Source organism: Saimiri boliviensis, chromosome 1, assembly GCF_048565385.1.
Source record: "Saimiri boliviensis isolate mSaiBol1 chromosome 1, mSaiBol1.pri, whole genome shotgun sequence".
NCBI classification, from domain to species: Eukaryota; Metazoa; Chordata; class Mammalia; order Primates; family Cebidae; genus Saimiri; species Saimiri boliviensis.
The window spans coordinates 87764872-87776479 of NC_133449.1; the positions used below are offsets into that span (position 1 = coordinate 87764872).

General features: G+C 35.7%; 1 protein-coding gene across 32 annotated transcripts in view; it reads left to right on the forward strand.

Moving 5' to 3' along the window:
* The window catches only part of NRXN1 (neurexin 1), a 1157741-nt gene that overhangs the window by 966737 nt on the left and 179396 nt on the right, over nucleotides 1–11608 (forward strand). For all 32 annotated transcript variants that reach the window (XM_074400196.1, XM_039478496.2, XM_003922746.4 and 29 more), the window contains one exon: nucleotides 10055–10226. In XM_074400196.1, coding sequence (XP_074256297.1) covers nucleotides 10055–10226 — 172 coding nt within the window. The remainder of the gene's footprint in view (nucleotides 1–10054; nucleotides 10227–11608) is intronic.

Consider the following 11608-nt stretch of genomic DNA (forward strand, 5'->3'; position numbering starts at 1 on the left):
CATAGCATCATTAGAAAGTCAGTCCATCAAACACACTTGAAAACATTACCTCATCTTATTTTTTTAGGTTGCAAGTCATGATTCACAAACAGAATTTTTAAAAAATAATATCTTTTCCAAACTGGTCTTTCCATTCCCAGTTTACTATATGTATCTTATAGCTTATATCAATGGAAGTATTAAAAATAATTACATTAATCTCCGATATTTTATCAAGTCTTTTAAGGATTTTTTTTTAATACAAAGGTTAATTTTGTTTTACCTATAACTGAGTTACTAAGGTTACATTTGCCATGCAAAGTACTCAAATTACAATCTAAGGATGTTCTGTCTATTTGTCTGAAAAATGTTGGGCTTCGTGCTATGGAAATTTGGAACATTAGAGTGAGATTGTAATTATGTAGTCAGATCTCCTGGCAAATGATGAACCTGGGATATAACAAGTAAATGAAATCCACAAATAATCCCAAAGCTCTTTTATAGGAAAACCTTTTTACATAAAAATGTTAACAATTAGCAGAATTGATAGACTGCCCTTTCCCTGTCCAGTTCCTGGTGGAGGTAATATCAAAAGAGTGCAATGGCCCAAAGACAAGGATTCAGACAGATTTGGAAAAAGAAAGGTGATGGTTTTAATCAGCACCTGAATCATCATGTTTATTGTGCAATGTTTATTGTTTAAATTTCTTGTTAAATTACAGGAAAAAAGCAATTTAATGCTGAAACAAGGGTCTTTAAAGCAACAATAATTTTTAAATATTGAAAAAATGAACAGAAAAAAGTAATCCACATCTGATCAGCTCACTACACTTTGCACAAGGCTTAACTTAAGCCAGTGTGGCTCTGAGATTGACATGCAGCAGCCTAAAGAGTCTAAAGAGTTTGCTAGGATGCCAGACCACGAGGATAGCTATCCAAACAGAAAGTATTACCTGTGAAAAATTAAGGTTACATAGGTCACCAAGTCAATGCCTATTTCTTGCTCTATTTGATTTCTGCTCATTGAGTATTCAGGGAGAAAAAATAATGAAATACATTCTTTACACATAAGGACTCATGACTCATTTAAAGGCAAGTATTTCAACTTCATAGCAATTGTTGTTTCAGTGGATGGAGATATAGAATTATCTCACTGAGATGGCTCTGATTCACATGAGGATAGGGTAGCTTTTTTTCTTTTTAATTCTACAGCTATCATGATATCATGCAAACACATGCTATTTGGAACCGGGGAAAGTACCGTGAAAAAGCTTTGATGATATGTCTGTACCCATAGACACACTAAGAACTTCACAATGGTTTGGGAATGTCTTTTCAAGTATTGTGTAAAGCATAATCCAGTATTGGCTCAGTTAGTAAAACAAAATGGAGAAGATCTTAAGATACCAATATCAAGATTATTACAAAGATCTAGCAGCTAGTCATTTGGTGGGCTGAATTCATCTTGACATTGTTCTGATCTTTTAATTTCATCTAGGGAGAAACAACAAGGAAATAGAAGCACTGAACTGTTTTGATGTTATCACTAGAGCTCAAGATCTATGCATATTTTTTCTCACTTTACCACCACTAAGTCCTACATTCCTGACAAGGCAGGGACTCTTCTCAATAATGACAAGCCCTTCCATCAGAGTTTATACTTTATTGGGAAGGAACATATATGGTTCACAAAAGGCTTCACAGAGTACTGATACTTCAACCTAATGCAAAATCCTCTTTCCCCTCCTAAATTGGAGAATCTCTGATTTAAAAACATAATAAAATCTTAGAGTTTCTCTATTTTTACAGTTTTAAAACAGTTCTAATAGAGACTCAAATTCAAATTTAGGCATGTTCAATGTGTTTTGAAAAACTCAACTAGTAATGCATTTTCTAAGTTTTTTTTCTTTGAGAATTGCTTTCCCTTACATTTAGGATTCCCCTGGAACCATACTATTGAGAATGGGAGGGGACATAGATGTTGCTTAATTAAGTGTGCCTGGCCTCAATACAGTCATTGCAGAACGATTTATCTTACAGGTGAGCACAGTTAGATTTTAGAATGTCTTCTGTTGATCCAAGTCATAGATAGTTGCTCTGACTTCGCTCAAGTCTCAGCCTTTGTGAGCTTTAGCTTCTCCATTTACAAAATAGATAGCTTCACAAGTTTTTGTGAAGATTAAAAATGTATCTTCTAGTAAAACGGAAATGGCTATATAATTCAAGCAATAGTTTAATTAACTTGCATCAAACATAGTACTGTGAAACTAAACATTATTTTTCAAAAGAAAGAATAACAATAATAGTACTGGTAATAATAATAATGCTAGTATTATATAAAATATAATGCTAATATTACACAGGAACTGTATAGCCATTATTGTGCTAGAACTTTGTATGCATTATCTCATCAAAAGAAAATTGGAGCATGATGTAAATGTACTGGAATTAAATAGTGGTGATGGTTGTTCAACCTTGTGAACATAAAAAAAAACACTGAACCATATACTTCAAAGGGGCAAATGTTATGGTATGTCTCAATTAAAAGAAAATTGGATGTGAAGGAATATTGAAAAATTATAAAAGTGAAGGTATTTTGGGAAGTGCTATGAAGGATACAATAAGGAATATGCCAGGTTTTTTCCTACCCTCGAGCTGTTTTCAAGATGTTTGAGGAGTTGAAATGGCACGTAGAAACTAACACCTAAAGCAGTGTGTGGGGGAGTATGCTGTAGGCTTATAAAGTTTTACGGGACATTCTTATGACCAAGAGATGAATATAAGCCTATGGGAAGGTAATATCATGAGCGGGATATAGTTTCATGGAAGGAGCTATAGCATCCTGTAGGATGGAGTCGTATTAGAAAAGATACACCATCCCTAATGATGATTTGACAGGGAAATGAAAACACTGTTTTTAAAATTGTATTATTCCTAAATTAGATGTTTCTGAGGTGGTATTGCCCGTAGATCTTGCCCACCTCCTTCTTGTGTAGTGCTACAAAATGTAACTAGCCAAAACGAACAAACCATGCACTCTGCAGTAAACCTCCTCTTGACTCAGTCCTCTAAGGATACCTTAGTTTCAAGACATTTTCCTGGAACACTGACACAACTGAAGTTATCCATTTGTGGAAAGCTCCACCAACGTGGTCAGATTTCAATACCTGTACTTAATTAGCTGTGTGATTTCAGAAAGATGAAAGTTTCCAAGAAGATAGAGACAACGGCACTTACCTTTCAGGTCTGCTGGGAGTTTTAGAGGAGATACGCTGTACAGAGCTCAGTGCCTGGCACATAGTGGTTAGCCTGGTATGCAGGGCCTGGAGGGAGAGATGGAAGATAGAAAGAACGTAGCTTCTAGCTCCCTGGGTGTTGCATTGGACCCTGCTGGAAGTGTTAGAGCTGTCCAAATGCTGACTTGCTTCCCTCGCGCAATTTAAGGCTTCTGAGACCCTTCAGAGGCTTTCCTCAATGCACCTGAGCTTCTCGCTACTCCCTCAACTCTTTTGTGGGTATGAGTATTTGCATGCACGATTTGCCTTCCCAATTTGATTGCAAGTTTTCCCAAAAGCAGAAAATAGACTTTACCTGTTTATATTGTCCCTCAGTAGTAGCAAAACGTGGGGTGCATATTACATACTTTTTATTAGTTATCCAAATGAATTTTAAACAGACACTATTTAATAGAGAAAATAGGAGACAGGGCAGCAGGAATATCTTGTTTCTGATGTGGTGGTGGTGTCTTTTGGGGGTAAGGAATGGCGTGTATATCTCAGTGCCAGGTTAAAACATCTAGATTAAAACCACGTCTTACCATTGTAGATCATCTAGATTGGTAAACACAGTCTCTAGCAGCCAAAAGAGCCTCTAAGTCATTCACTCAGAAATGCATTTGCATTAAATTAGCAATTATCTGAATGGGTATGTTTGTTTTTAGGTGAGGTAACAGGGTCTCTCATACCATCTGCAGTGTCACTTACCCCAACAACAGTGGCTACAGGTTCCAGAGTCCCCTTCATGCCTTAAAACCTTTGCTCCTAGAGGAGCAAAACATTCAATTCAACCCACCTCTGATTTCGATCAACAATGTAGATTTGGACCATGGGAGTCTTTCTGTATTCCAAAATGAGTACAAGCCTGGAGAGCATTTGAAGACATTGTCATATTCTGTCCAAAGTGGGGCCCTGGAGTACTGGACTGTACTATGATGCATAACAGACGTTTACAGAACATAAACAGGGATCCCTGCTAATCTACATGCCCTCCAGAGTTCCACACTTGTTCATATGTTTGCTGCTGTTCTCGAGGAGTATAGTAAACAAACATAGAGAGATTTTCATTTGTTACTGGTATCTGTCCCTGAGCATAGTTGAGCCAAACATTTCTATATAACAAACCAAGAATGGGGCGGGGGGGTAGGGTAAACAGTGCACCAAAATCTTATGTAACATGTCTGTATGCCACATGTAGACTAAAATCTTTGCATGTATTCTGTTTTATCTATTTATATGCACATATTATATCTGCATCTGTAACATGCAAATGTCTTTCTTGAAGTGTGCCCAAGATGTTAATTACACCATTAAATCTTAATCTTGGTTAAAACATAAAACTTACAAGTGACTGTGTTATTTCGTACGGTATTAGACACTACATTAAACTGTGGTGCCACCTGATAGAACCTTCAAAGATCTTCCCAGTGTTGTATTTCATGGTGTTTCCCTTTAAGTTGTTTAATAATATAATCTTTATTCAGAAATGAACTTTTGTGAAAAAAAATCAATAATTACCTTTGTCACTGTTTATTTAATGAATCCATAGAAAGAATTCATTAAATTATAAATGCCTTGTTACTGATATTCTCATAATAGATTTTTGAAATTATGATTTGAGGCAGTTATCTATTTCAAAAAAGACACAGTACGGAGAGATCAGTACATGTCCAGTGAAATGACTTCTGGCTTTGCTAATGCAATATTCATGAGAATTTGCCAAGACAATCATATTTAATCCCAGAGAATAAGAGTTTGAAATGAATTCTTTTAAATTGTAATTATCCATTGGCAAGAAAGTTTAGCATTTTATTATTTATATAATTGAAATGACTTGTATCCTACCAACATGAGATGGTTGTGTTGTGAGAATGTTTAAAGTTTCTGAATGAAACAGTAAATACTGGTCTTATAAATACTCTTGATATTAGTATTTTGTGCTCTTATGTGTATTTTAAATTTTTTGTTTTCAGGGAAAACTCATTGGTGATCGTTTGTAATTAAATTGTTTTTCAATGCCGGATGCAACTTGGGGTGAAGTGAAGTCTGAATCAGGGTCTGACCTGTTGTTTGCACCTACTTAGATGGTATTTAGTTCTGTTCTAGCTAAATCTGGAGTTTGAATCCATGAGATGTCAAAGATATTCTAGTTGAGACAAGAAATGAACATATCCAAGAAGAGATGGGCTTCATTTAAAAGTCAGATGTTCTCTAAGCAGCACAGACGCTCATTGTTTCTGAACTGTTTATTTTATCATGTTGCAAAAACATCAAATCCCATGAAATCTGGAGATTTCTGCACCTAGAAAATGAGCATTTTGCATTCATATTGCAGAAAGTGTTAAGGATAAGGTAAAGGGATTATTTCAGAGTTTAGCGCATTTTTTTTTTTTTTACCTTTATTGTTGCAATGCTTCTATTCACTGAAACTAGACCTTCTTAATAACTAGTACTCTGATGAAAATACTCTTAGGGCCTACCTATCAGAACAAGTAGGAGACTTCAAGAATTTTTTCCAGTCTATTCTGGATAAGAAACAGGTCTATAATAGAAGAGACCCTAAACAACGGGTAATTGTAGAGTAACAAATATCTTCCTACACTGTTGTGTTGAGAGAGCTGCTTCTTAAGATGTAACAATAATTTAAACTTGTTTTGTAAAAATAATTCTCTCTGGTGGAGCACGGTGGCTCACGCCTCCAATCCCAGCACTTTGGGAGGCAGAAGTGGGTGGATCACCTGAGGTCAAGAGTTCAAGACCAGCCTGCAACATAATGAAACCCGTCTCCACTAAAAATACAAAAAATTAGTTAAACGTAGTGGCAGGTAACTGTAATTCCAGCTACTCAGGAGCCTGAGGCAGGAGAATCGCTTCAACCCAGGAGGTGGAGGTTGCAGTGAGATGAGATTGTGCCATTGCACTCCAACCTGGGCAACAAGAGTGAAACTCCGTCTCAAAAAAAAATAATAATTTTTTTTTTCTAACCACCAGGGATGTTCGCAGGGAGTCTCAGCATTGCTTCCTTCCCACTTGGATAATAAAAAGGTCATCTGTTTGCTTGTAGACATGAAAAGGAATCAGCTTATTCCTTTATAATGATAGACGTCAGTTAAAGCTTCTTCATTATCCCTACTTCAACTGAAATGGAGCCCCCATTTGCACGGGGAAGAACATGATTGTTTCCATGCCTTTCACTTTTCCTCTCCCTCTCTTATTCCTCCAGGGATGAAGCAGGAAAAGGAAGAAGACATAAAGGATAGAAATGACCTTACTTGGCTAATATATTGTAGTCATCTAGCTGAGCTGAGCTTATACTTAAAGCTTTTAAGGAGGCACTTTTTGGAAGCATTTTGATGGGTTCTTTAGTGATCTTAAGACCCATCATTAAGATTGTTCACCTGCAATTCCATTAAGGTAGTAAATGCACATCCTTCAGATGGTAATATAGGATTCTCACCTCAGCCCTTGGCCATCTATCACTGTAACTCCAAGTTCTTTTCTTTTTCTTTTTTTTTTTTTTTTTTTTTTTTTTTTTGTCACTACTCATCCCAATTTTTTAAGTAACCTTACTAAACAGGATATAACACAATTCTACGTGGAGTCTAACCTAGGGCCCACAGGTGTCCTTCGTCCTAATAAACCCTAATGCACAAGTGACTCCTGGTACGTCAGTATCTCTTTGCTTGACCATTGGGGGTCAGCCAAAGTCTCTTCCCTTGAAGATTTATCAGGTATAGTCAAATCCTAGTTTTCTGACTACCTTGACCACTGCCATCCACCAGGTTCCAGAAGACACATATCAGTCTTTCTGAGATGTTCCACGAATGTCCCTTTCTCCTGCACTTGAGATAGGGAAAAGTAAACTTCCACCTTGGAGGTGTGTGTAAATCACATCCCATCTCAACTGTCTCTAAAAATACCCTTCTAGTTGTAAATCTCCTCTTGGCTTTTTCTGCATTTTGATGGACTGGAAGTAGGTAATTAATTAAGGACCCTAAAAGCATTTCTCAGTGTTCTCCTTTGCAAGTCTGGCTTGAGTAATTTTATACTTCATTTTGTAAGATGGAAACAGTAATCTGTTTTTGACTTAACCATCTTATCTTAACATCTCAGCTGAAACTGAAACAAAAAGAATCACTTTAATATTCTGTTATATCCACATATCTGTTGCTTGTTATTTATTCCAAAATTATTTTAAGCATACATTGATTGATACATATGCAGAGAACAATACGAGGCCCCTTGGTGATGCTACTGTGGCAGTAGAGATAAAACAGGTTTCAAAACAGCTAGATTTACCAAATCTGCTAACTGCAGCTATAAGATGGCATAGGAGTCCTAAACTCAACTTAATTTAATGATTAAGGACCAGACTCTGGAGCCCGGCTGTGTAGATCTGAATCACAGCTTTTCTTTTTCCAGCAGTGTGACCTTCATCAAGTTGCTTGATCACTCTGTGCCTTAATTTTCTCATCTTTAAAATGGAGATAAAATAGCATCTCCCTCATGGAACTGTTATGAAGAATACTGGAGTTAGTATTTATAAATGCTTAGAGCACTATGTACGTGTTCGGTTGTTAGGAAACTCAGGATCCAAATAAATAGGGTAATTTTAAAAATATTTATTTATTTATTTATTTATTTACTTACTTATTTACTTATTTGAGACAGGGTCTGACTCTGTCGTCCAGGGAGGAGTGCAGTGCACAATCATGGCTCACTGCAGCCTCGACATCCTGGGCTCAAGTGATCATCGAACCTCAGCCTCCTGAGTAGCTGGGACTATAGGTGTGTGCCACCACACCCAGCTTTTTTTTTTTTTTTTTTTTTTTTTTTTTTTAATGGTAGACATGAGATCTTGCTATGCTTCCCATGGTGGTCTTGAACTCCTCGGCTCAAATAGTCCTCCTCACCTAGGCCTCCCAAAGTGTTGGGCTTACACATGTGAGACACACTTCTGGTTGGGTAATTTAAATAGCTTCAGAGACTTTTAGTATATGTTTTCCCCTGGACTTAATGTTTTCCACTATATTTCTCATTACCCTTACCTTTAAATACATGTCATTGTAAAGCATTTTAGTTTTGTGTAGACTGATTCAGCTAATAAACAAACAGCTAAAGTCCAATGAAAATGCAAACTTTATCCAAGGTCCTATGAAGATTTTTTTAAAAGATTTTTTTTTGTAGCTCAGGTCTTTTTGTAAGCATACATTGTTTTCTCATTTTAGCAGAATTCCTTTTTGCTTGTTTTCAGTAAATTACTTAATTTAATACATACATTTTTAACACACATTTTAACTCTACAAGAAAATTTTAAAGAATCTCATTTAAGAGACACAGTAAGTTATCTTTATTTAGCAAGCGTATATATATAGTGTTAAAAATGTGACTCTTTTTTAAAAAAGTTAAATCATCCATCAATCTTAAATCAAATTAAAATTTAAAAAGTAAGCATGCTAACTTATAAGAAAGAGATCTTTATGTACAGTAAGAACTGGGGGGGAGGGGGGAACACACAGAAACCTTTATGACCTCTGCATGGAGATAATGAGCGATACTGCAAAATAACATCCTCAAATATTTTCCTTTGATTAAGGCAATTTTGTACCAGGCTTTCCATAAGGATCCTCAGTGTAAGCTGTTACCATACTCCCGCTGTCTTGTTCAAACAATGATGAGAATCCCACAAAGAGTCAAGAGAATGTGGTCCAGATCTTTAGGTTTCTAACATCCTGATTTAAAACTTCTTCAGGAAAGCATGGACTGTGTGTACTTTAGACCTTTTTCCTCCATGTCATTTCTCTCCACTGAGGTTTGATGAAGGTTGAACCACAGACAGTTTGAGGTTATATGTTCTGACAAGGGCCTACAGCACAGGTATTCTGTGCAACCGATCGAGGGTGAATCTGCATGCTTTAAAAATCAACTGAGCTCATGGTAGAGTTGACAGTTCTGTTAGAGAATGCTTCTCAGAGGCAGAGAGCATAGCACGTTTCTCTTTGCCACCTTATATTGTGAAATTCTAAAGTTAAGAGCAACAATTTTATAGTTAGAATGCTCCATAATACTGCTTTGCATAATTTTGGATAACTGAGTCTTCGCTTCAACTTAGCTTAGATATAATCTTAGAAAAAGCGAACTGAATTTTAGTTCTAGTACATCTCTATTAAGTTATGTGTCCTGGAACAAGTCTTCTACCTTCCTGTGTTATCATCAATAAAATGTTGATGTTTTATCATCAATAAAATAAAAATATTGAATAACTTTCAAGCTCTTAGCATTTGATGGTTTTGTAAATACTAAGAAACTGCATTCATTAAATGCCTGCATACCCCATACCCTTTAGAATGATTTCCGAAATTCTGAGAGCATTTGTCAATAGGCTCCAAACAGACATCATTGCTCTGATTATACCGGTTATTCAAAAGAAGAATTTGGAGCCTCATTTTTTCTTGTGAAATGGGAGAGTGGATTAAAGGGGCTGTGTTAAAAGCTATGAAAGAATGTCCTTTTGTTCAGGCAGCTATACACCTTCTCTGTAACAACCTCTGGGAAGAAGGCAACTCAATTCCCTTGAATGTGTGCCTTTGGAATATCAATTATCCGTGAAAGAGATGTCTCACATTTACCCAAATGTCAAGAATCTTGCTTCTTCTGCTACATGTAGTTTCTCAGAATTAAAATTGGAGGAAAGCAGCTATTTTACAAAGCACATATTTAAACAATACCTTGTATGTAATCTTTATTACATGGTGACTATCAACTTAATACAACTCTTCCTTTCTCCTCCTCTCTTCCAGCACCAAGGAAAAATTGGAGTTAAGTTTAATGTTGGGACAGATGACATCGCCATTGAGGAGTCCAATGCAATCATTAATGATGGCAAATACCATGTAGTCCGTTTCACGAGGAGTGGTGGCAATGCCACATTACAGGTGGACAGCTGGCCAGTGATCGAGCGCTACCCTGCAGGTAAGCAAGTGAATATGTATCGGGGAAGAGTTTATAAAAAACAAACTGGAAAACAAAGCACTGTTTTGCGTCCGTTTCACCAAATTATGGTTTTCTGAGAAACCATCAACTACTAATTGGACTTTAGAGTCATGTGAATGTAATGCTGTCCTAAACTGTTCTTGCTACAGCGTACAAATGCCATTTTATATGAGAACGTGAAGGCACACATTATCGTTTGAAAAATTCAGGACATCAATGAAATCAGAAAAATGCACACATAAAAGGCACAACATGTTAAAGCTCTTTTTACAGGATCCTTGCATTTGAACAAAGGAAAGGCTTTGTCAAAAGTCACAAAGATAAAATTTAGAACTAAGGGAAAAAATATTACAATACTTTTTTTTCTGAGAGAAAATAAGACCTAACCATTCCTCCAAAGGTGGTACACATCTGAAACTCATTAAAGTGTAGGAAACCTATGAGATAAGTAGAGAAATAGTGAGAAAGCAATAGTATCAAAGTACCATAAATCAGCAGTCATAAGAACATGTACATAAAAGAAGTTTGTTTTCACTTTCATATAACCATGGGGTTTCAGGAGGATTCTCTGACACTAGTGCTGCTCTTTTTAAGTCTGCAAAATCAATGTCAAGCCATTATTTATAAAATAAAAATTATCTTGTTTATTGTGAATGAGTTTTATCAATATTATATTATTGAAGCAAAGGTGGTAGATTAGAAATTTTAAGTAGTGTTACTTGTGGTTGTATATATTCTCAATTTTAATACAAATATTCCTTTGAAGTAAAATATAAATTAAAAGTATTAAGGTATTTTACTGCAATCATTATCCTCTTTGTATTTCAGTATAAAATAGGTTACTAAAAATATCAGTCTTATTTCTCCGTTCCCTTTTTAGATATAACTTATGTTTTTTACAAAGCACACAATTTATAACAGTATAGAGAAAAGGTGTAAAAATACATTTCTATTTTACACGATAAAAATGATAACCAAATTGTATATTTAAATTCCTCTATCAGAATTGCTTGTTTCTTGAAATAAGTAATTTGATAAAAAAGTTAATATATTCAATAAGCATCAGATTTCCCACGTACTGACTCACAATTGTGGAATGAAATGTCTGTGATACCCTTGGACTTTATCTGGTTTATAAAATTCTAAATCTTCAAGCCCTAGTTCAAACCTGTTATATAATCCTCATACTCTGCAAATATTTGCTGAATTAAATGTAATAAAAATGCTCTGTGACAGAATTCAGAAGCAAGAAAATTAAAATGTCCAGTGTCCGTTATAATACTGGCAAATAGTAGGCACTCAATAAATATTTGCTGAATCGGTGTCTTGGGAATTATCACAATTTTATACTACAATTATGT